This window comes from Suillus paluster, assembly GCF_016628075.1.
Source record: "Suillus paluster strain FC165 chromosome Unknown EDB91scaffold_22, whole genome shotgun sequence".
In the NCBI taxonomy this organism is placed as follows: domain Eukaryota; kingdom Fungi; phylum Basidiomycota; class Agaricomycetes; order Boletales; family Suillaceae; genus Suillus; species Suillus paluster.
Genome location: NW_024537582.1, coordinates 17,761 through 42,799, shown reverse-complemented (window position 1 = coordinate 42,799; position 25,039 = coordinate 17,761). Strand labels below are relative to the sequence as shown.

The 25,039-nt window shown below is 45.6% G+C and overlaps 7 protein-coding genes across 7 annotated transcripts; 6 read left to right on the top strand and 1 right to left on the bottom strand.

Moving 5' to 3' along the window:
* Positions 1 to 588: 588 nt before the first annotated feature.
* EDB91DRAFT_1081567 (uncharacterized protein) lies at positions 589 to 1,801 on the top strand (the record flags this gene model as incomplete). The annotated part of the gene is made up of 5 exons (XM_041315393.1): positions 589 to 786; positions 839 to 1,019; positions 1,065 to 1,236; positions 1,297 to 1,741; positions 1,793 to 1,801. 5 exons carry the CDS (start codon positions 589 to 591, stop codon positions 1,799 to 1,801), a joined length of 1,005 nt encoding a protein of 334 aa, XP_041177711.1.
* Positions 1,802 to 3,500: 1,699 nt separating this feature from the next.
* On the top strand, positions 3,501 to 4,511 carry EDB91DRAFT_1081566 (uncharacterized protein; the record flags this gene model as incomplete). Its single annotated transcript, XM_041315392.1, has 5 exons — positions 3,501 to 3,518; positions 3,652 to 3,666; positions 3,755 to 3,799; positions 4,066 to 4,158; positions 4,182 to 4,511. 5 exons carry the CDS (start codon positions 3,501 to 3,503, stop codon positions 4,509 to 4,511), a joined length of 501 nt encoding a protein of 166 aa, XP_041177710.1.
* A 2,568-nt stretch (positions 4,512 to 7,079) lies between these two features.
* Positions 7,080 to 7,543, bottom strand: EDB91DRAFT_1018792 (uncharacterized protein; the record flags this gene model as incomplete). Its single annotated transcript, XM_041312527.1, has 3 exons — positions 7,080 to 7,118; positions 7,168 to 7,303; positions 7,350 to 7,543. Coding segments are annotated over 3 exons (369 nt in total), but the record flags the coding sequence as incomplete, so codon positions are not given.
* Positions 7,544 to 8,540: 997 nt separating this feature from the next.
* On the top strand, positions 8,541 to 9,205 carry EDB91DRAFT_1081564 (uncharacterized protein; the record flags this gene model as incomplete). The annotated part of the gene is made up of 3 exons (XM_041315391.1): positions 8,541 to 8,721; positions 8,825 to 8,907; positions 8,972 to 9,205. The coding sequence occupies 3 exons, from the start codon at positions 8,541 to 8,543 to the stop codon at positions 9,203 to 9,205; spliced, it is 498 nt and encodes a 165-aa protein (XP_041177708.1).
* Positions 9,206 to 9,790: 585 nt separating this feature from the next.
* EDB91DRAFT_1081563 (uncharacterized protein) lies at positions 9,791 to 11,476 on the top strand (the record flags this gene model as incomplete). Its single annotated transcript, XM_041315390.1, has 6 exons — positions 9,791 to 9,991; positions 10,193 to 10,278; positions 10,328 to 10,405; positions 10,463 to 10,736; positions 10,991 to 11,223; positions 11,275 to 11,476. 6 exons carry the CDS (start codon positions 9,791 to 9,793, stop codon positions 11,474 to 11,476), a joined length of 1,074 nt encoding a protein of 357 aa, XP_041177707.1.
* A 4,962-nt stretch (positions 11,477 to 16,438) lies between these two features.
* On the top strand, positions 16,439 to 16,738 carry EDB91DRAFT_1052361 (uncharacterized protein; the record flags this gene model as incomplete). The annotated part of the gene is made up of 1 exon (XM_041313673.1): positions 16,439 to 16,738. A coding segment is annotated over one exon (300 nt), but the record flags the coding sequence as incomplete, so codon positions are not given.
* A 6,401-nt stretch (positions 16,739 to 23,139) lies between these two features.
* On the top strand, positions 23,140 to 24,810 carry EDB91DRAFT_1247804 (uncharacterized protein; the record flags this gene model as incomplete). Its single annotated transcript, XM_041322854.1, has 4 exons — positions 23,140 to 23,283; positions 24,340 to 24,404; positions 24,459 to 24,592; positions 24,653 to 24,810. 4 exons carry the CDS (start codon positions 23,140 to 23,142, stop codon positions 24,808 to 24,810), a joined length of 501 nt encoding a protein of 166 aa, XP_041177705.1.
* Positions 24,811 to 25,039: the final 229 nt, after the last annotated feature.

The following is a 25,039-nucleotide window of genomic DNA, read 5'->3' as shown; positions in this document are numbered from 1 at the left end:
CTTTCAGCTACTCACAATCTGATACTCCACTATCTACCTTATCATCAGTGTCTGGCTCACCCGGATTTCCACTATCATTTCTGCATAGCACATCTGGCAGCCCCGCATCACTCCTGCTAGATCCACTACCGTCTGTTCCTAGTAGAAAATGAGTGCGAACAGCATCCCAGGAATATAATGGGGCACCGAGCCTTCCCACACAAGCTCAACAATGATCAAATGTTACACAACAGTGCTTCGAGACCCACCTTGCAAATATCACAGCTTCCTGCAGGTTTCCTTCTAACTGGGTAGAAAATCAAGCAGTTTGTGATTTTCTCAATGAGATGTTACCTTTGGCATCACATGTTTCAAGCTACCAACTATCTCATCGGATCATATCACATGAAGTAGAAAAAACATCGGAATGCAGCCATCAACAGGAGTCAAGATCAGTATGCTACATTGCAAACTGATGGCTGAACTGGAGTAAATTTCCGTCATTTGATTGCATTTATGATAACAACTTTGAAACGAGAAGTACATGCCTCAAAATATGTGTTTGATAGTATTCTCAGAAGTGTCTGGCAGGTGCATACTGTTCGCATGATGGATGTCTCTTCGGATTGGAAAACAGCTGACCATCTCAAAATTCTCATCCTTGATGTGATCAAGGAGGTCGAGGGTAAATGGAAAGCCACAATTGTAGCAATCACATCAGATGCTTTGGGGGAATCCAGAGCAGCAAGGAAAAGGATTGTTGCTGAATTTCTGTGGTTTGTTGCCCCTGACTGTTTTGCCCATCAAGTGAGAATATTACACCATATCACATTCTCAAAATCTCAGTTCAATCTTCCAGATAAATCTAGTCGTCGGTGATTACTACAAGGTTCCATCAACATCACAGTTCCTACAGTACACAAAGAAGGCCACCGATCTCATTGCTTGGCTTCGGAGCAAGACAATGGTTCTGGCCATGCTCAGGGACGTCCAGAAGGCTCTCAATCTTGCAAACCCATCTCAGACACAATGGGTTCTTGGTGTGATCCGTGCAGTGCTGACATGATGGACAGCACACTATTTAGCATTCAGGTGTCTACTTGATTTGAGGACTATGCTGGAGATCCTTGTGAAGCAAGAAAGGGACTGTGGTACTGGTGATGCAAAAATAGTCACAGGTGATGCTGCATCCTGCCAAAAAGCAAAGCAGATGTTAGAATTGATTGAAGAACCTTTGATGTGGCATATTTTGGCCAAGTACTTGTCACACTCAATTTGCATCATCTTATATTGTCATGATGACCATTCTCCTGTCAGAATGATTACTCATATTGGGCCACTTGCCATGGCCATAAATTTTGCTCAGGCTGCACATTGCCAATTAGATGAAGTCCTGATTATCCTGGGATATCTGATGTCCAGATATCTCAACTTATCAACTGTGACAACTTCTACTGACGATGAAATCAGGATTCGTGCAATCATCGACTCACTTGAAAAGTGCTGGAACAAAAGTGATCAAACAGTTTTCATTGCCACCGTCATTCTCAACCCCTTCTATAAGGCCAAGCCATTTGCGCAGATTCAACAATTCACCACAGCTGGCATCACCTCCTCGTTGCTCAAACTTTTGCAACAATTTTATTCCTCGCCACCCCCAGAATCACTTCGTCAAGAAATCCTTGACTATCTGCAGGATTGTGGCAATTATGAGGGGTTTTCCAAGTGGGCTGTAGGTGAACAGAATGCTGCTGAAGCGCAGGTAATTTCATTCTTCATTCATTTGATTTATATAATAAAATCTTTTATGCAGCGTGAATGACCAGATCCCCTGTGAATGTACGAAGGCATTCGTTTTCAGAACCAGTCACTATCACCACTGCAAATGATTGCACAGCGCGTTTTCTCTATCTACGCAAACTCTGCGTCTTGCGAATGGCTGTTCAGCCTTTTTGGTATGATTCTTACCAAGTTACGGTCATGCCTTGGGCTTGCAAAAATGCTCGATCTTGCTGAGCTTATGTTACACTTATGAGATGAATACACTTGCAGGGAAAGCATGAAAGATCGCCTTTGTTGTCCCAGGCATATCATCCCCAACCCACTCCCCCATCAGAACCAGGACATATCAACTTCTCCAAGTGACGAAATCATATCCGAAATCACGCCCAATACCAGTGAATTTGATTCTGTTGTCGATGAAAACTCATTGAATTCCATTGCTGAAGCCCTCGGTCACCAATCGGCATTGAATGATGTCGAAGATCCAACAGACACATTCGCATCTCAGTTTGAACAAATCACGCTACAACAACTATTCAATTTCTCGGATGATACCTAGACAAACTTGACAGAGAGGATAGGCATGAGATCCCTTGATGATGAGCTGGAGTTTTACAAGCTTGTCAAATTGGATGCAGAAGGTGAAGAGGATGAGCAAAGTTTCGATGATATGATGTGTAGTACAGTGTAATTCACTTCGATCTGATCAGCCAATCACAGCGTGGTATCCATGTGTCACGTGGTGAGAAAAAGCCATAGCCATGGACATGGCGCTGCCAACCGCCATGTCTTTTTTCCTGGCCAGCCAATGGCCTGCCACTGGAACTTCAAACACTGTGTACTAACTCACGGTATAGCAGCTTACCCGCAGTGTTGCATCTACCTGCGGGTACACATACAAGAAATACTAACACTACATAGGTCTAACCACACTCTCGTCCTCTTGTTTTCTTTTCTTCAGAGACTTCATGATCTTAGTAAAGTCCTCGGGTGCTACCAGATCACAGCAGAGTCACGAGCCAAGACAGAGGAATGCACACATTGATGACGGAGACAAGTAGTTTCGAGTGAAGTGTAGAAGGTGCCAGTTTTGCAAAAATACACCTTCGACTGCAGTTGAGGTAGCTATGGTGTGTAACACATAAGCTGTGATGTCCTTTTTGAGCAAAAGCAGAGAAAACTGATCCACTCGTGGCCTGTACCTTTCCGCCACTAAATGCACGCATCACTGAAAACCAAGATCTATGATAAACCCTTATATACACATTATAATCCCAACAATGCCTATAATCAGAAAAAATATGGCACTGCAGAAGCCATAGTCTTGTATAGGGATATACTGTTATCCCTTATGACCAGTCTTTATCACGATAACCTGTGTCTGGCATTAGTCAAATGAATTTGACTGTGTAAAAACTAAAAAAAAAACATGCTTGATATGTTTATAGTGTGTAGTTTCCACGCTTCAGAGCATTGTTGCCGGTTGTGCAGCTTATTTACGGATGCTTGATTAGTGATTAATTTATATCATATTTAGACAGACCTGCCAGTCACATCAGGTTATATATACACCTACATTGTCATCCTCCTCAAGTAACAACAATCATGATGACCTATATTTAGCATTAATCGGATGAATCTAGGTATGATAATACTGAAACTTGGTTTTTAGCATTAGCAATCACATCCAACCCGATAGTGTATGGGACTAGTGCATCTGAATACTGTCAATTGTTCTCATGTGTCTAGCTGACAAAGTAAGTAAAGTTGTTCCATGTCTATACTAGTGAAGAATACCAGACATAAATTATCTTATACAAAGTTTCTGACACCATGAGTCTTCGTTTACTAAAGCAAAAGGCATGTTATGTTTTGCTATCTGTCACGTAGATGGGTATATTGAATGTGAGTCAGATGAATCTAGTTATGATAATACCAAAACTTGGTTTTTAGTATTACCAATCATGTCCAACCTGATAGTGTATGAGACTAGTGCATCCAAATACTGTCAATTGTTCTCATGTGTCTGGCAGATGAAGTAAGTAAAGTTGTTCCATGTCTAGACCAATGAAAAATACCAGATATAAATTATCTTATAGAAAGTTTCTGACACCATGAGTCTTCATTTACTAAAGTGAAAGATATGTTATGTTTTGCTATATGTAACATAGATGGGTAATTGCTTCATAAGAGCAATACAGTTTTGATGTCCCAGTGCAAACAATTTGTTGATAACCAGCTAATGAATGACAAACAGGTATTATATCCTCAACTATACAATGCCAAATTTCCATTGCAATGCAGTGCACATATATCACGATAAACCAGGAACAAATCACGATGCTATTGTTTGTAATTTTGGGTAGCTTCACCCATGGGACACATACAAATCACATAGTATGTACTACTTATACAAGTAGGAAGTATTATATGTAGGAACCATAGCAACAGTGTTGTTGATAGGGAGACGGTGGAAGGGGAGAGATGGAAGAGGGACAGAGATGGAGACAGTAGCTGAGGGAGGGAGACAGCAGAGGGAAGGAGATGGAGACGGAGACGGCAGAGGGAAGGAAATGGTGGAAGGAGGCAGAAGGAAGAAGGGGGGACATGGTGTAAGGAGGGAGATGGCAGAGGAAGGGAGATGGAGACGACAGAGAGAGGGAGGTGGAGATGACAGAGAGAGAGACAATAGAAGGAGGGAGATGGAAATGGAAATGGAGATGGAGACAACAGAGAGATGGAGACAGTAGAAGGAGGGAGACAGTAGAAGGAGGGAGACAGAGATGGCAGAAGGAGAGAGACAGCAGAGGTGAGGGAGACAGCAGAGGAAGGGAGATAGTGAAGGGAGGGAGAAGCATTGCAAGTTTGGAGCCAATTAGGCTTGTCCGGCCCATGTCCGAGCAACTGACCACTGTTCAACCCTTTGGGGGCAATAAACAGACACATATTTGCAACTGAAAACTTTGCTAATATGCAATATAATGAGATGGAGGACAAAGAGCAGTGGCAGGCTACTCACCAGTTCCACCATAGTAAAATATCATCTACTTCATTTGCTGCGTCTTGTGTTGGGGGAAGCTCAAAGAAATCAACAATATGGTTATAGAAAACTTTGCTGTTGAAGTCATCATCCATGATCTGCCACGAGCTAGCACTGGACAAAGTGAAGCGAAGCTAAGCCACCACATTAACAAATCAAGGTGCCAATCAGAAGTCATACTTTATACCTGGACAGTGGCATATGCAATTGCCCATGGTTGAGTAGCCCTGCAACATCACAGTGTGTGCACTGCTTGTGTTAAGACTGTGCTCAGGGGTAAGGCAGATTCTGAGGGGCTTGGCTTCAGCTTGTGTGCTGCGCCCCTTACCCAAGTATGTGCCCCTAATTTCGGAATGTAGTCCAACACAAGTTCTATGAGTTCCGACAGGACGTCGGAATGGGGGTCCTCTGAAGGAGGACTGACGGACTACTAGGTGAGCATGGGAAAGTCAGGTGGGGATTGTTCTGCCCGACAGGAGAGAGGTTGAAGGTTACTGTGGTCGGAACCAACAGTAGAAGCGGAGCGGAAGGAACAGTAGAAGCGGAGCGGAAGGAACAGTAGAAGCGGAGCGGAAGGAACTGCTTGGACAAAGTCTGAAGTAGGGCGGAACAGAGGGGACGGATGTGCAAGAGTGCAGGGATCAGTTCCGATGCGCAGGAAAGGTGGCCAATGCATGGGGAGTCAGAAGAGCGGAGGGATGGAGGAATGGGGGAATGGAGGAGTGGAGGAGTGGAGGAACAGAGGAGCGGGGAAGCAGCCAACCTAGGGAGTCAATCCCCTAAGTCGGCAAACAGGAGTTTTGACTCAGGTTAAGCCTAAGTCAAAGGACAGAAGAGCAGGGCTTAGAAAAGGTAATATTCAGACTGAGTATCTACAGACAAATGTACATATGTTTATATACTCTAAGTGATGAGCATAGCATAGCCTTCTGCTATGTGCTGAGTGTACAGGATTACAATAGGATGACTGAGACATACAAGAATAAGGCTTGGGGAACAGTATGTATGCAACGGATCAGAATTGCTAGGGTATAGGGATTACCGGTGATCCGAAAAGCGGAACTATGATACTAAACGGGGATAGGACCAGTTGAGTGGTTCCTAGTCTAGGAGTGGACTGGTGAGGCGGTTGGACGGACTAATAGTTGGGTGGGACAAGACGAGCAGAAATGAAGGAACCAAGCGGGTCAGAAAAGCGGAGGGAGTAGGAGTAGGATCGGGCAGACCAATAGGGTGGAGGAGCGGAACTGTTAAGGTTGTGCTCAAGGGGAAGGTTACTCAAAGGGCTTTGGCTTCAGCTTGTGCGCTGCGCCCCTTACCCGAGTACGTGCCCTTAATTTCCGGTGGGCAGAGGGGAAGTCCAATGGAAGTCTGGGGAGTTCCGGAGGACAAACATCGGTGGAGTTCGGCAGAACTCTGGAAGACTATGTGGGGACAGAGTAAGGCTACTATGGAAATCCGGAGTAGAAACAGAACAGAGGTTAGACTACCCTAAGGTAGAGCCGGAGGATTAGTCCTAAGGTTTTAACCCCTAAGACTCAGAGGTGGACAAGAGGTGAGACTCAAGTCCAGAGATTGCAGGAATGAGCAGAACTAAGATGATATTCAAACTAAGGAGTTCCGGAGTATTACAGGGGTTTATATACTGTAGGTATCATGTAAGTAAATCAGTCAACAAAGGTAAGGGCTATGTACAAAGCATGCGGAAAGTCTATTACTAAGTGTAATGGATCAAAGCAGTGAAGTCGGAAATGAAGTAAGAATGGACGGATCAGTAAGCATAGCGGAATAGGACATAACCGGTAACCAGAGCAATAGCCAATCTAAAAGGAGTTAGGGGTGAGTGCGGAGATGAAGGCAGAGCACCGGGTGGAATAGCAGGACGGAGGACTGGACTTTAATGAAGTAGATCCGGAATTCCGGATCCAGAGGTACGGGATATGACAGGAACTCCAGATAGGGTCGGATGGAAGGGGTATAGTGTCGGAGGGATAGGGGTAGTGTCGGAGGGATAGGGGTAGTGTCGGAGGAGCGGAATGGAGTTGGGCGGAGGTAGCAGGGCTAGTCCTGCTGAGATGCACTTTGTGCATTGTTGGAGAAGGAGGGATGGAGCGGACAGGAAAACAGGGGGTCGGAACAGGGGTGGGGATGTTCACAGGTGGTGTTGGAGGTGCTTGGATCCAGTATATGACAGCTTGCCACTTGTCCGGATCCTTTGACGCTTTGAATGTCCATGTGCAGAAACCTCATTAGAACTGGTCTGCTCTGGGTCATCAAGCTCTGCAGAGGTGGGAGATGTAAATATGGCTTTAAATGTCTGTAGCTCATTTCAGGAAAGTGCTGATCATCTGCACAGCAAATCATACCTTTAATAGCAACTTCCCTTTAAATAGGCCATCTCTAGGATTCCTAGTGTTGTAATGTCCATCATACAAGAATGTCGGCCAAGAGTAAGCTGTCACCCTATAATCAGGGTGGTAGTCCCAAACATATTGTCGAACACTGTTAAATTGGTCAACAAAGGTGTCACCCAACAAACAAAACTTACTCAGAGTTGTTCCAGTCATGATCGACAGGACATAGAAGCCTTCCTGTTGCATCATTGTAGAAACCATGGCCAGTCTTGTTGTAAGGGTAAAGAATGGGGTCTGGTGGTGGGGTACACTCTGATAACCAAGAAATGACAAGTGTCTTGAGTTTCATTGTATTGTCTGCCCTAGCTGGATCAGCTCCTTTATTCAGCTAGAAGAAAGTGTTAGTTAAGCAATGCCTACTTGTCACAATGTCTCACCTGGCTGTATGCAAATGCCAGGTCATGGTCCTCAACCGATGACTTTGTTAGTTTACGTATAGATGGGCATGATACAAGAAGTTTCTTGAATGATCTGTACCGTCTATTATCACTAATAGAAGTTAACTGTTAGCTTTAGTTGCTGGCAATGGAAAATGACTTACTCAGGATCCTCAGACTCAAACTTGTCTGCATTGGATTTGCTGACAGCACCAAGTTCCATACATCAATCATGTTCCGCAACTAATTGTCCAATATAACCGGTCAGACAAACTAGTCGTCGAATTGCTCTACCCTCAAGATGGTAGTGGTTACTGCAGTTAAATCAATAGCATGGACATGTGTTTGAAGGTCAGACACACCTTTTCTCTTTGCAAGGTTCCTTGCGGAGCACTTCATTTTGTGCCTGAAGAACATCAATTTGTCTCTTCAAGGAAGCTACAATATTGACAGGTAAGTTATTGTCTGAGAGGGGAGTCTGCGACATCTGAAATAGACCTTGTGTTTGAAAAGCATGGAGTGGAGGAACAAGAAAATTTCATTATAGCCTGAGTAATATAAAGGAATCAGTGCACATTCAAGTTTGATCCAATGCTAATTCACACTGTGTATAAGATCTTGCTGATTTACATGTTGGTAGGCGGGATAAATACTTCAGAAACAACTTGAAGTTTTCCATATCCTGGAACTAGGGCAAGCCATATGCACCATTAATACATTTGTGACTAAGTTAAGTCAGCAATGGAGAGCTAGATGGGACACACACCAGCATTGTTCTCCCCCGGCACTGCTCCATGCACTGTAGTGGCCTAGCCCTGAGTTGTAAAATTGAAGACAACACTGGCCATGGGCACATGCTCTGGGATGTGGGAAGGCTGTCAGGGCATTAGTTCTAGGTTTGTGAGTATTTAAATATTGTTACCCTTGAGGATACATAGTAGTGTGAAAATGTTGTCTGACCCTCATCTAGACAGTGTTACCTCCTGTCACCTTGACTACCATGATGGAGCAGCAGATAACCTGGAAGAATATGTCATAGATGTGTACTGGCGGGGCTCTACACCTAAAAGTCATAAGGCAGTTTGCCCGGGGCCCATGGGCCACAGGCAAGGCGCACCTGCATACACATGTGGGTGTTACAAGTCACCCAAACCTCCCTCAGACCTGGAGCAACCTCAAGATGTACATGACTTCCAGATTGAACGTGGCCGTTCTAACAATTCTGATTCCAGGGGGGGGGGGAACCATGAGCAAAAGAATTCATGAGCCACTGTCACATTCAAAGCGAAAGATGCTCAACTCCAATCAAAACTCTGTGAGTGCCAGTTCAATATCGGCAATACCACTGCTTCAAAATACTTACCTGCAGTTGTGTGCAGGATCAGAGGAGTTTTGGACTTGATATTACAAATGCGCAGTGCACAGCACCAATGCCTGCCACCAAAGTGCAGCCACAGAAATGTAGGAAGCTAGGAAGGGCAGTTGAGGGTATGGGGAGTTCAGTACAGTCCCTTGAAGTCCTTCTGAAGGTTGCGGAAGCCATTGAGAAACAGACAACAGTTCTTCAGCAGATCTGCAATGCAGTGAAAAGCATAGAATTTGAAGCTCGATGATGGATGCGATTGCTAGAGAAGATAGGATAATATTTGTATCCAGTACAAGAATAGTATAGCCTGCCACGATGTTCAATGATGGTGAAACTGCAGACAGTCATCAATGAGCAGCTAGAGGTCAAAGGAATCATGGAACAATCACTGTGAAGGACTGGTGAATATAGTTGGGTATAGCCAGTTCAAGAGACCCCATAGCTTGACCAGATTATTTTGTACAGGTGTGCCAGTAAGGACTAGCAGAGCAAGCTGGTGAGATGACTAGATACATCGCAAATGAAACACCTTACTGAGTCTGTACAGTGAAACTACACCACGGACTTTTTTTGAAAAGGTTCATATCAGAATTCTTGATCCTGTGCCCTTTGTTGAGAACATAATACATACAATACAATGTACTTACTTGATTACTCACTTCAATATTCAATTTGATCTACATATGCTCGCAATGGGATCCTAGGTGGAAAATGCTGATTGTGACACTTGTTGTCTTCTTGACAACCCCTGTGATCATGGATAAGGCTCGGAGCTCTTAGGCACCACATATATATATAAGCATAGGTGACTATGGTGCCACATCAAGCACACATGCCTACTCCCTTACCACATGGAGCAGAGAGCAACAACTGTCAGGCAAGAAAACCTGCAACACAATATAAAGGGACCTCTCTAGGAACAAGTTCCCCTCAGCTCATCAAACAGACCTCCCATTTGGCTGCAATTCCGCCTTCAAATCCTGCAGCATTGGATCAAATTTTCCATGGTTTTCATCTTGCAACATCTTCCTTGGTAAAAGAGCCAAAGCCCGAGATTCCCAAAAGAGATAGTCAGTTCTTCCCTTTGGACATTCACACCTAGGTTGAGCTTTTGTGATAGTTTTGCGTGGGCAGATTGTCGCTTTTCTCTGAGAAGGACAGCCTGAGATTGCAAGGTATGAGGCCTTGAGGCACAGTTTCACACGGTAATCTTGCACACTGACTCGCCCCAAAGACCTTTTATGATGTGTCCATCAATGATTGGGATTTCATTATGGAGGCCATTGCTGAAGATGACAATCACCAATTCAATCGATACAAGTAAGTTGTGTGCAATAATCCAATAATCACTAACAACTCTTTCTTTCAGACTATCATATTCCCCATTGTCCAACCAATTGGTCGCAACCCTGCCTACTTCAATCCATGAGAATATTCTCAAGCTGTTGTGAGACACTATCAATGCTGTTCTTGCATCAATGGGTATCAATGAGGTGCTTGGTAGCTTCATAGTCCAGATGAACTGGACCCTCAGGGGGGAGGGAGAGGCAGGGTCTACAGAGAAAGCCCTTGGTATCCCTGATGTGTTGGTTGAATTCCACGATGCAGACGGAGGGCGTCTGCAGCTTTGGGGGACCAAGGTTGCGTGTTCGCAGACTCAGGATGCTGCCATCACCAAACTCCAATGTTACGTCACCTGTAACCAACACATGCAGGCCGTCACACTATTTGATATCTTAGAAAATCACTGCTACTCCCCACCAGCAGAATCATCACATGTGTTCTGAAAACTGTCGAAGAAGGATAAGGCCGCCTCATACCGCAAATGGCTTCAAAAGGACGATTCACTGGTCTTCGGTCCAGTCACAGGCTTTACCCACACTTGGGTATCACCCCTCACCATGGTTGTTACTACTTGGCTCCATCCTGATGACAGGCCATTTGATCTCTATGATCATGATTCGTGATACTTCACAACTGGCGTGAGTTTCCTTCCACCTCTATGTGTAGCTGTATCTGATCACAATGACAGCAATTGTGTCCTGACATGGACATCACAAGCCTTGACAACCTGCAGTGGCTTTTCCATCACACATTTGAGAGTGTCAGGGATGCCACCATCAGCTACATTGAAGAACTCATGGTGGAAGAAGAGGAGGAATCCAGTGCCTTGTCCAACAACTCTAACATCACAGATAAGTCCGACGTTGATGATGAATCCAACATTGCAGAGGCATCTACCATCTCAGAGGAGATCGATGACAGGTAAATTTAAATTTAATAATCATGATATATACCCCTAATTGCATCTCCCAGCCCTGACCCCTTCCAGCTTGTTCGTACGTGGGTGCCTCCAGTGTCGCCTATAGACTGGAAGAAATTCATGGCCCACCTGTGGAATGCTGCATGGCAGACGGGCTATACACATTACTCCGCCTGGCACAAGAATTTGATCAAACGCAAAGCTGAAGCGGTGGAGATCTCTTCCAGAGCCTCCAAGAGGGCTAGATGGTCATGATGTCACTGGTAAGTACTACTAGATGATTTCTAATTGGACATTCACTAAGCGCGCTCTCAAGTTTTAGCAACATGTATTCTAGTACACTTGAACAAGTGTCCATCATGTTTCTCATCAAAGCTTACCAATGTACATGACTCATACATTACTGTTGTTGTTTTGTGCCTCATGTCTTTATGTACCGCAGCCATTTTTTTCTGTACTATTACTACATGTACTACATAGAACAATTGGAAAGATCTTGGGACTAGTTTGCTCGTTCGGTAATGTCTCAGTTCATCACTTACTCATTGTACTTCTGCTTCTAAGTAACATTAAGGCATCTGCATATCAAATTGTCGATGCATTGGGGCGGAGGCTACAGGCCAAAGCCTGACCCACCCAAGTAGGTGGTGACAGTGGTGCTTTGTCTTGTGATGTGTCTATATCTTTTCTTATACATTTTCTAATTTCTAATGTCTAGTACTACACTACCTCTCCCCGTTGACTACAGTGAGAAGCTCAATGTCTGTTAAGACCATGCTCAGGGGTAAAGCGGAGTCTGAGGGGCTTGGCTTCAGCTCATATGCTGGGCACCTTACCCGAGTATGTGCCCCTTATTTCGGAATGTAGTCCGACACAAGTTCTATGAGTTCCAACAGGGCGTTGGAATGGGGGTCCTCTGAAGGAGGACCAACGGACTACTAGGTGAGTGTGGGAAAGTCGGGTGGGGGTTGTTCATCTGTGAGCATCCCTACTGCTGGTCCGACCCCCTGTTTTCCCATCCGCTTCATTCCTCCTTCTCCGACAATGCATGAAGTGCATCTCAGCAGGACTAGCCCTGCTACCTCCGCCCGACCCCGTTCCACTCCTCCGACACTACCCCTATGTCCTCTGACACTATACCCCTTCCATCCGACCCTATCTGGAGTTCCGCTCCTCCGCCCTATCGGTTCGCCCGATCCTACTCCTACTCCCTCTGCTTTTCCAACCCGCTCAGTTCCTTTAGTTCTGCTCATGTTATACCACCCAATGGGTAGTCCGCCCGACCGCCTCACCAGTCCACTCCTAGACTAGGAACCACTCAACTGGTCCTATCTCCATTTAGTATCATAGTTCCTCTTTTTGGATCACTGGTAATCCCTATACCCGAGTGATTTCTGATCCGTTGTGTACATACTATTTTCTGAGCCTCTTTCTCATATGTCTCAGTCATCTCTTTTGTAATCCTGTACACTCAGCACATAGCATTCTGCTATGCTATGCTACTTAGAGTATATAAACATATGTACATCTGTCTGTAGATCCTTAGTGTCATATACCTGATCTGACCGCTCTGCCAATATTAATATCCGCTCCGCCCAACATCCTACTTCCCCCATTATCCTACCACCTCCACTCTGTCCGCCCTCCACACAACCCAGTTGGCTTCTGCATCTGCTCCTACGACTCCGCTCAACCACCTCGTCGGTTGCCTTCCACACCATCCATTCTACTGTAAATCTCCTTGCCCCATTTAGGTATATACTTTCCCCATTTGCACATAGTACTTACTTCTGGATCACCGGTAACTCCTCTTACCGCTCGATCACTGAGCCGACACGTACATATTGATATCTGCTCCGACTTATGTCCTCGCCTGTGTAAGTACTTACAAACTATATCCTTGGTACATAGCTTTACAACATAAGTCTCCTAATCACTGCCTCACACTTAGAAGTATATGACATATCCTGTACTTAGATAGTTTCCTCAGTCTTAATATTAATTGTCTTCTCGCAGTCTCTACTTGTGAGAATTCTCAGTAGGACCTTGCCTCCTCCAGACACAATTTTCATCTTGTTGTCACCTCCGACCTTCCACCCTGACTTAGAGCGGTGCTCTAAGTCTTCCCCCTTACTCCTCCGCCTCTATCAATAAACCCCTTTGCTCCTATCCACCTTCTGCACTATCCTCCACCTTCCCCGCTCTGCTCCTAGTCAGCCCGCTGCTAGTAGTGTTTACTTCCCGACCCTCAAGCGGACCAAAGTGGTCTACTCATCCTACCATTGGACAACATCGGACCCGCTCCAAATTCGGGGCATGTACTCAGCTAAGGGTGCAGCGCAAGAGCTGAAGCCAAGCCCTGACCCCTCCACTTCTTGAGCCTGGCACGGTACCTAACACTTAGTCTGAATATTACCTTTTCTAAGCCCTGCTCTCTTATTCTTGTTCTTGGGCAAAACCCTTGATAACTCCTGTCTGCCGGCCTAGGGGATTGACTCCCTAGGTTGGCTGCCTCCTCCGCTCATCCAACTTCCCACACCGCCACCGCCTTTCCCGTGCATCAGACTAAAACTCTCGTACCTCTCTCCTCCACGTTTCCATTCTGCCTCGGACTTCGTCCAAGCAGTCTCCTCCGCTCCGCTCCTACTGTTAGTTCTGACTGCAGTAGTCCTCTGACTCTCCCCTGTAGGGCGGACCAATCTCCACCTGATGTTCCCGTGCTTACCTAGTAGTCCGTCAGTCCCTCTTCAGAGGACCTCCGCTCTGACGTCCTGTTGGAGCTCGTAGAACTTGAGTTGGACTACATTCTGAAATTAGGGGCATGTACTCAGGTAAAGGGCGCAGTGTACAAGCTGAAGCCAAGCTCCTCAGACTCCGTCTTACCCTTGAGCATGGTCTTAACACTGGCCAACATACATGGTCGAGTTCACCCCAAAAAAACCAGGACCTGTAGTAAGTGCACACATCACAATATCTGTATTGTTGATTCACACATGTTGATCCTACTGTCATATCCTGTACCTCCAGATCCGGAATTTTGGATCTCCCCTATGAAAGTCCAGCTCCCTGTCCTGTTGTTTGCCCAGCGCTCCGCCTTCATCTCCATACTCACAACTACCTCCTTTTAGAATAACTGCTCTCTGGCTACCGGTTATGTCTTTCCGCTTTGCTTACTGATCTGTCCATTCATACTTCATTTCTGACTTCACTGCTTTGATCTGTTATACTCTTACTAATAGACTTTCCATATGCTTGGGGAATAGCCTTTACTTTGCTGACTGATTGACTTACATGATACCTACAGTATATAAACTCCTGTAATACTCCGGTACTCCTCAGTTCAAATATCATCTTGGTTCTGCTTATTCCTGCTTCTCTGGACTTGAGTCTGATCTCTTGTCCACCTCTGAGTCTTAGGGTTAATCCTTAGGACTATATCTCTGGCTCTACCTTAGGGTAGTCTAACTCTGTTCTGCTTCTACTCCAGACTTGTTCATAGTAGCCTTACTCTGTTCGTTCCTAGCCTTCCAGAGTTCCGCCAAACTCCCCCTGCATCTGACCTCTGGACTTACCCAGACTTCCGTCAGACTTCCCCTCTGCCTCTCAGAAATTAAGGGCACGTACTCAGGTAAGGGGCGCAGTGCACGAGCTGAAGCTGAAGCCCTTTGAGTTACCTTTCCCTTGAGCATGACCTTAACACCTACAGAAACTAATGATACATTTAAAGATGCTTCAAAGGGAGTCTGGGTCAAGGATGCACTATGATTTTTACACCTATGTATACATGCCTGGGTCTCAAGTTAATACATGCTCTCCTCCATATTAGATTCTTTGGGATATGATACGGCTTGGTGGGAGCTACTAATATTGATAACTTAGGCTTGTTTGCCATCAGGTTTTAATTAGTTAGACTCTCACCTGAGTGGCAATTTGAAACCCGCTATACATGTGTCATAGTCATACAAATCAAACAGGCCTTCCACTTTAGCAAATCTTGTGCATGGATTTCATCAAGGCTATTAATAACATGGACAAAGAAATCCATCACCATGAATGGGCAGAGCCTGTGGAAAGTGGTGTGGCTCTCTGCTGACACGATTTCCATATCATCCAGTGTCCTGACCCCCATCAAAGTCACTGGGCAAAGGAATTTCTTGACCCACTGCCTTCTTGGTTCCGCCCTCTCAAGCTTAGTGAGAAACTCTTTGATTGAAGGATAGGAGCTACATGGATGGGTTTTGATTTACACATTGCTTATAATGGACAACATTGGGTATTGGGCTGAAGGTGAGGGTAATAATCCCTCTTTCTTCATTTTATCTAGGAGCTGACTGTCCAGCATTGTTTTATCCGATTTATTTCAACCGCATGACAATGAGTACTGCCCAGCCAAGTCAGAGCAGGAGTTGGTCAGATGCTATGTGTTCCAATACATGCTGACTCAACAGAGCACACCATTCTCATGTTTAAGTTGCAGCAGATCTTATATATGCGGCAATGCAGTGTTGAAATTCTGTTATCTCTGAAAATTGGTAAGAACTACAGACATTGTACCGTAAAATAAGGTTCAGCCAATAGAGTGCAATAAGCGAAGTGGAACGAGCAATGGAGAAAAGGCAAGTGCAATAAGCAAAGCGGAATGAGCAATGGACAAAAGGTGAGTACAATAAGCAAAGCGGAACAAGCAATGGAGAAAGAGTGAGTACAGTGCAAGCAGGAACAAGTGATGGCAAAATGAGCAGCAAGTGCAGGCAATGATGATTTGAAAGTGAGCATGAGTGAGAACATCAAAAAACCAGTCACAAGACGATAATAGCAAGTCAGAGTGATGACAATGAGTGACAACAACAATATGAGTGGTGCAGACAAGGAATGCAGCAAAGATGATGAATGAACATGTCAAAATGTGCGCGGTGAATGAGTGATCAGCAGGAAAAGGTGCTGGCAAGTCAGGCTGTCAGCCTCGCATCAGTAGTAAAGCAAGGTTGTGAGACTCGGACTTACCTTGTTTACAGCTGATTCCATAACTATGCGGAATCGAAAATCAAAACTTGTGCATTGGAAACGCCCGGACAAGGACCCCATAAGCACCTGAGTGAGAGAATTCGCAGTGCTTGATCACAACAACTGTGTCATTCAATGCCACCGCGCACTGTTTCAGATGATTTGAAAGCTCAAATCCCTGTTCTACGTTGATGCAGGTACTCCATCAAGTATATCTGCCATCTACTTGGAGTCAAAAAGACTCTTGTATACAAAGTTTTACGGCTCTTTCCCTCACAGCATATCCATAGCAAGAATACAGGCCAGCATCGCATTCTCACCATTGATGATATCGCTTTCATCACTGCCATCCTTCGTCACCATCCTACAATGTATCTCGATGAATTACAGCATGAATTACACTCTCCCCGCGGTGTGTTTGTGTCCGTGCAAACACTTCTTCGCACATTTCAGCAGCTACATCTCAATCGCAAACACATCTCCACTTATGCTCTTATTTCTTCCTCTCAGTAACCCTATGGTGTGATTTGTCATGTTTCGCGAGAATTGTAGTCAAAAATTTGATGTAGTTGTGCTCGGAGATTTGAAAGACGAGCTCCTTGACTTTGGTAGATTTCACTTCCTTGGCTTTTGCTTTGCCATTGCTTTCAGTAGTAGTCTTGGTGTATGTATCCAGGTGAATAATGAATGTAGCCTTGAATTCAGGCATCTCTGGGGAATCCAATTGGGACGACATTGTCTTTCAGCAAGTCGCAGATGTACACTATAGCACTACTACCCCAGGTGCTTGTGGGGTCCTTGTCCGGGCGTTTCTGATGCACAAGTTTTGATTTTCGATTCTGCATAGTTATGGAATCAGCTGTAATAGCACGCCTCTGCTCGATCATTTGCTCAGCATTCTGCCATAGCAATGTAATATCACCACTTCTGAAATCATTCAGGTTGATGAGAGCATAGTTTACCAGCACAATGCAAGGGTCAATAAGATCAGTGCACTCTAAGAAGCTTTGCACTGTCTTAAGGTCCTCTGACGCGCAGAAAACAAGAACTCACAAGGACAGGTTCCTAAACAATGACATCACCAGCACTGGCTTAGTTCTCTTTGTGTGAACACACAAACAAAGGTGAGTCAATTGCTGAAGATGCTCCAAACCAACCATGGAACTCTACATTACCTAGTCATTGAGAATTTCTAGATGAGTGAGCTTATGGAAGACTGGGCCAGTGGAAAGGGATATGAGTGGTGTGTGATCAAATATATGGGAAATACTAAGTGATAGCAATTTTAGTGGAAGCACATTCAGGGGATGCAGCAGAGGGTTAGGTTCTCCGGCCAAATCTGATGGAGTGATCCATAGTGCAAGGTTTTGTGTACTTCTGCATAGTGAAAGGATGTTAGCAGCAGTACTTGGCAGTACATCACCCTTGACACATAAAGATTGAACCACTCCTTCAGAATGGTTTGGCGATTAAAGGTGCATGGACAACAGGAAGCGGCTGGCTGTTATTTCATCAGATAAAACTACTTTTTGATAAAGTGTCATATACTGGATCTGAGTACCCCCAGTACCACCTATAAGCATCCCTACTGCTGGTCCGACCCCCTGTTTTCCCCATCCACTCCATTCCTCCTTCCCTGACAATGCACGAAGTGCATCTCAGTAGGATTAGCCCTGCTACCTCTGCCCGACCCCGTTCCACTCTTCCGACACTACCCCTATGTCCTCCAACACCATACCCCTTCCATCCGACCCTATCTGGGGTTCCGCTCCTCTGCCCTATTGGTCCGCCCAATCCTACTCCTACTCCCTCCGCTTTTCCGACCCCCTCAGTTCCGCTCATCTTGTCCCACCCAACTATTAGTCCGTCCGATCGCCTCACTGGTCCACTCCTAGACTAGGAACCACTCAACTGGTCCTATCCCTGTTTAGTATCATAGTTCCGCTTTTCAGATCACCGGTAATCCCTATACCCTAGTGATTCTGATCCGTCGCGTACATACTGTTCCCCGAGCCTTATTCTTGTATGTCTCAGTCATCCTATTGTAATCCTGTACACTCAGCACATAGCCTTCTGCTATGCTATGCTCATCACTTAGAGTATATTCACATATGTACATTTGTCCGTAGATACTCAGTCTGAATATTACCTTTTCTAAGCCCTGCTCTTCTGTTCTTTGACTTGGGCCTGATCCTAGTCAACTCCTGTTAGCCGGCCTAGGGGATTGACTCCCTAGGCCAGCCACCCTCCAATCCTCCGATCCTCTGATCCTCCACTCCTCCGTTCCCCCATTCCCCCATTCCCCCGTTCCTCCACTCGTCCGACTTCCCGTGCGTCGGAACTAAACCCCGCACTCTTGCACCCGTCCCCTTCATTCTGCTCTGCTTCGGACTTTGTCCAAGCAGTCCCTTCCACTCCGCTTCTACTGTTGGTTCCGACTACAGTAGTCTCCCGCCTCCCTCCTGTTGGGCGGAACAACCCCGTCTGACTTTCCCGCACTCACCTAGTAGTCCATCAGTCCTCCTTCAGAGGACCCCCGTTGCAATGTCCTGTTGGAACTCATAGAACTCATGTTGGACAACATCCTGAAATTAGGGGCACATACTCAGGTAAGGGGCGCAGCATACGAGCTGAAGCCAAGCCCCTCAGACTCCACTTTACCCCTGAGCACAGTCTTAACATAAAGAAGCCTTTCCATCCTGTAACAAGGGTGGGTCTTAATATCTCTCTGACCTGGAGGTGACTGCTTACCAGGAATGTACCCTCTGCACAACCACTAAGAAGGAGAATGCTCTTTGCATGGAGTCAGTGGCTAGAATGAATATCTGTCTTTCAAGTTCTGTTGGGAGCATCACAGTGTGCTTGATGTGTGTGACTTGAACTGGTGAGTTCTGAGATACAGCACCACATGTCATTTTGGCGTATCAGAGTCTACAACTGTGGCTGACCTTATTTACAAATGTCATGTTCCAGCCACTGGTGGAGAGGCCGCCCTTACCTCTCCAGCAGTGGTGGGGAATAGCCTGCATGAGGGCCAGATCTGGAGTCCTCACTTACTTTATTTTGCTCCTAGCTACATTCTTTCTTCTCATCGTCTTAATGAGCCACTACTTCAAGTGCCATTCAACCTGTGGCCGGTCGTTTTCAGCACCAAGTGGCTTAATGCGCCACCAGACAAGTTGCCCCCATTGGCAATGGCAGCTGACACTACAGTTGCTATATTTCAAATGAGCTGCAGAAGTCACGCAAGAGGAATCTATGGCAAAGAAAATAAAGCTCAGCACTACTCAAGTGAGTCTTCTGCTTTACCCTGGCCCAAATTTCATTTGACAAGACTAGCTTGCTGCAGCCAGGTCTTCATGCAGTGTTATGACCACATCTTCTAGCAGCAGTGGTCCCCTTGCATCATGTGATACAACCCCTCAGCATCACCCTCTCTCACCTCAACTATCAATGGAGCCTAGACTACCTAGCATCTCACAAGAGGTGCAGTCTTAGCCACTTATATCAACTCCTACTCCTGAAGGCACTCACCCCACTCGGACTCACCGGTTACCTGTGCGATTTAGAGATGAGCCTCCTGTGCCACCTCCCCCTGTCCAACAATCACCTCCACCAACAATTCACCAAGTAATTCTCCATGTTTTTGACTCTTTATGGACGTCCTAAATCTTTTTGATATCAGAAGGGAGTACCATCATTGACCAACACACGACCTGGATGCATTTGTCTCTGCAGACCAGCTATCCAACTTTCATCCAGATTTGAACCCTGAACCATCCAATACTGGGGTAACGTCTTCCCTGAAGGCACCTCCTTGGCCTTGGTGAAACATGAGCATCTGGCACCTCATGACTTGGATGATGACAGGCAACCAATTGTCCAAAGGTAAGGTAACTCGACTAGTCAAGGAAGTCCTATCAGTGGAAGATTTCAGCATACAGAATCTGAATGGCTTCAACGCCCATACAGAAATGGGGCATTTTAATTTGTCTGAAGCCAGTCTTGATGGCAACAATATCTTCCGAAGGGACGGTTGGAAAGAGACAGCTGCAGAGATCCTGGTGCCGACTAGAGAGAAATCTGAGTGGGAATGGACAGCCATTTACTGTCCCAGGGTTCCAGTACTATCCGCTCACAGCCATCATTTGTGCTGCTTTCTCCGAGGCAGCATCAAAATGGTTTCATTTCACTCCCTTCAAGCGCTTTTGGACGTCCCCTGCAACTGGTCAAGAGCAGTGTCTCTATGATGAGCTCTATATGTCAGATGCATGGATTAAAGCACACAATGATTTGCAGAAGGAGCGGAGAAATGACAGTTGTACATTGGAGAGAGTCATTGCTGGGCTTATGTTTTGGTCAGATTCAACACACTTAGCGCAGTTTGGGACTGCTTCAGCATGGCCAGTTTATCTATTTTTCGGAAACCAGTCCAAGTACACGCACACCTGCCCTACTTCCAGTGCATGTCATCCTGTAGCATTCATTCCTACTGTAAGTGCGCCCAAACACTGCCTGCTACTAGATGGTTGTACTAACAGTGTTTCGTAGCTACCAGAAATGATCAAACAGTTTATTGCGCAAATTATCCTAGTTAAAAAGAAGAATTATGATGATGTTCTAGCTCATTGCAAGCGAGAGCTGTTTCATGCTATCTGGCATATTCTGATAGACAATAATTTTATTGAAGTGTACAAAAATGGTATCATTGTCAAGTGCTACAATGGGATGTACCGCAGAGTATTTCCTAGGATATTTACCTATTCTGCAGACTACTGTTAGAGACCGTGCTTGAATGAAGAAGTGGAGGGGTCAGGGCTTGGCTTCAGCTCTTGTGCTGCGCCCTTAGCCAAGTATGTGCCCCAAATTTGGAGTGGGTCCAACAATGTCTGACGATAGGACAGGCAGACCACTTTGATCCACTTGGTGGGTTGGGAGGTAAGTGCTACTAGCGGTAATCCAACTAGAAGCGGAGGCAGAGGAAGTGTGTCAGGACGGAGGGGAGTAAGGGGATTGGGTTTGGTTGGGTTGGAGAAGTAAGAGCAAATACTTAGAGCGCGGCTCTAAGTCGGAGTGGAGGGTTGGAGGTGACAATGAGGTAAATTTGTGTCCGGAGAGAGAGCAAAGTCCTACAGAGAATTCCCACTAGTAGAGACTGCGGGAAGACAAGTAATATTAAGACTGGGGAGTAGCTAAGTACAGGATATCTTTTTATATACTTCTATGTAGGAGGCAGTGACTAGCTAGTCCTTGGTATGAGGCTATGTACCGAGCATAATTTGTAAGTAGACACAGGTGAAAAACATAAGTTGGAGCGGATATCAATATGTACGTGTCAGATCAGTTAGTCGAGTGGTTATAGAAAGTACCAGTGATCTGGGAAGTAAGTGTTGTGTGCAAATGGGGAAAGTATATACCTAAATGGGGAAGGAGTTTACAGTAGAGTGGAAACAATGCAGAAGGTAACCGACGAGGCAGCTGAGCAGAGCCGTAGGAACAGATGTGGGAACTGACTGGGACGAGCAGAGGGTGGATGGAGCGAAGGTGGTAGGAAAGCAGGGAAAGTATGAGGTCAGGCAGAGCGGATATTAATATTGTCAGAGTGGTTGGATCAGGTATATGACAACTACCCAGAAAAGTAAATAAACTATATACTTCTGACTTCCCTTTTACTAACCAAGATGCCGTCAATAGAGTTCTTGTTGCAACCATTCGTGATAAGGGTGTTTGCCCATGCCCATGATGTCTCCTTCCAAAATCATATTTTTGGCGCATTGGGCTCATCGCTGATATGTGTCATATACCTGATTCAGCCACTTCCAACACCATTCATAGACGTCCCTACCATTGGTCTGACCCCCTGTTTCCCTGTCCGCTCCATCCCTCCTTCTCCAACAATGCACGAAGTGCATCTGAGCAGGACTAGCCCTGCTGCCTCTGCCCGACTCTGCTCCGCTTCTCTGACACTACCCCTATTTCCTCCGACACCATATCCCTACCCTCCGACCCTATCTGGAGCTCCGCTCCTCCACTCCATTGGTCCGACCAATCCTACTCCCTCCACCATCTCCGCTTTTCCGATCCACTCAGTTCCTTCAGTTCCTCTCGTGTTGTTCCATCTGACGATTGGTCCGCCTGACCGCCTGACCGGTCCACCCCTAGACTAGGAACCATTCAACTGGTCCTATCTCCTTTTAGTATCATAGTCCTCCTTTCGGATCACCGGTAATCTCTATACCCGAGTGATTATTGATCCGTCGCGTACATACTATTGTCCGAGCCCTGTTTCTCGTATGTCTCAGTCATCTTTCTAATAATTCTGTACACTCAGCACATAGCCTTTTGCTATGCTATGCTACCCACTTAGAGTATATAAACATATGTACAATTGTCTGTAGATACTCAGTCTGAATATTACCTTTTCTAAGCCCTGCTCTCTTGTCCCTGTTCTTGGGCAAACCCCTTGACAACTCCTGCTTGCTGGCCTAGGGGATTGACTCCCTAGGTCGGCCACCTTCTCCGCTTGTCCGACTTCCTGCGCCTCTGCCACCTTTCCCACACATCGGACTTGTGACTAGTACTCTTGTATATCTGTCCTCTGTGTTCCCATTCTGCTTCAGACTTTGTCCGAGCAGTCTCCTCCACTCCGCTCCTACTGTTAGCTCCAACTGCAGTAGCCCTCCGACTCTCCCCTGTAGGGCGGACCAATCTCTGCCCAAAATTTCCGCACTTATCTAGTAGTCCGTCGGTCCTCCTTTGGAGGACCTCTGCTCCAACATACTGTTGGAGTTAATAGAACTCGAGTCGGACTACAATCCGAAATTAGGGGCATGTACTCGGGTAAGGGGCACAGCTCACGAGCTGAAGCCAAGCCCCTCAGACTCCGTCCTACCCCTGAGCACGGTCTTAACAATATGTCAGCAAGAGTTTCAAGAGTACAACAATATCTTGAAGACAAAATCACCATCACACATGATGCCATCTACAAATTAGGCCTCCCTATCAAAGGTGCTGCTGTAGAGCGTCTTCTAAAAGAGCTCTCCCTTGTGCCTACCTTTGTGAGCCCATTTCATCTTGATAGTTAGCTATTTATTTACATTGCATCTTTAGAATGCCTTTGCTGATCAGCTAGGCTCCCTTGGTTTTAATTTTTTTCCTGATGCTCATTGTCGACCTTTTACATGAGTTTGAACTGGGCATATTCAAATCTGTTTTTAAGCATCTCATCAGGCTCCTTTATGCCATAAATCCTGAAACAATAACTGTCCTGAATTAATGGTAAAGACATTTGATTTGTGTAAAGACTACCAATTTTATTTCTGACATGGAACCATAGCTTCCACTTGATCCCTTCCTTTGGCAGGGGTGCAATTTGGCGCTTTTCACCCAGTGTGTCAGATGTGTGGTATAGTGCTGCACGGCACTTCAAGGACATTTTACAGGTTGGTTAGTCTGGTGGACTTCGCTGTTTTCCAAACTCTGACTTCCCACTTCTGAGCAGTGCACAATCCCTGCATTTGAAGGGTCATTCCCTATACAGCATGACAATGTTGTCCGTCTTCTTCTTTTTCGACTGGCTGAATGGCATGCCTTGGCCAAGCTTCAGCTTCACACAGATGATTTGCTAGCTCGACTCAATCAGGCACTGGATGGTTTAGGAAAGCAACTTCGAAAATTTCAGCAGTTTATATGCTCAGCTTTTCAAACTGTAGAACTTCCATGTGAAGTTGCTGCACACCAGAGGGGTGTGAGACTAATCTACAGTCCACCAATGGGGGAACAAGATCATCGGGTGCTTGTCCCAGGACTTTCAATCTCTCAACCTACAAATTGCATGTGCTTGGTGATTACATGGGCTCCATCAGGCTATTTGGAACAACAGATTCATATACCACTCAGATTGTATGTAGTTGATGTTCAAGTATCTGGCCATCTTGACATTCTGCATTTTATAGGGTGAGCTTGCCCACCATCTCATAAAAATGCTGTATCAAAATACAAATAAGCAAGATCCCTTGAAGCAACTTGCTAAACAGGAAAGAAGATGTACTCGTGTCCACCAGCAGCATCTTATACCCTCCTTTGCTGATGGCTGCACGGATACTCTTCTTTAGTATGGCCCAACTGTTGCACAACCATTTGGAGAAGTAAATGACTGGACCGCATTCTACATTAACATGTGAGTAAGTTGACCTTGTTGATGTCCTCATTGATAATGGCTTGGCATACATAGTTTTGCTGATTGTGATATGTTCACTCATTTTGCAGGCATAGGTGTTGGCCATGTAGTTCAGCATAACTTGTTGAAGGACACTGAGTGCAAACATGGACCAGGAAGTTGTGATGATGAATTGGACATTGTCATGAGTGACACAAGTGGTCCAATCTTTGACTCCAATGCTGGAGACTGATGGAATCAAACTCAAGGCAATGACAATGATGATGACAAGAATAATGAAGATGATGATGATGATAATGACGCATGGGATGATGAAGACAAGGATGACTACATAACCATTGATGAAGACAGTGACTCAGAGGAATATGAAGACTCTGAAGATGAAGGGCTGGAATATAAATTTTAAGATCAATTCTCTTCAGTTGCATTCTTCCTCCTCCTGCTCCTCCGGCAAGGGTTCTGCTTGCCAGCTCATTCTAGGTCAAGCTCATTCCATTCTCTCTCCAGTCTACTTTCCAGTCTGCACTTACTCAGTCCATCCTGCCGCTCACTAATTGACCCATTGAAGGTCACCAGTCACTAGCCACAAGGTCACATTCATGCACTTGGGTCAGCTTGCAGTCCAATTATACCAC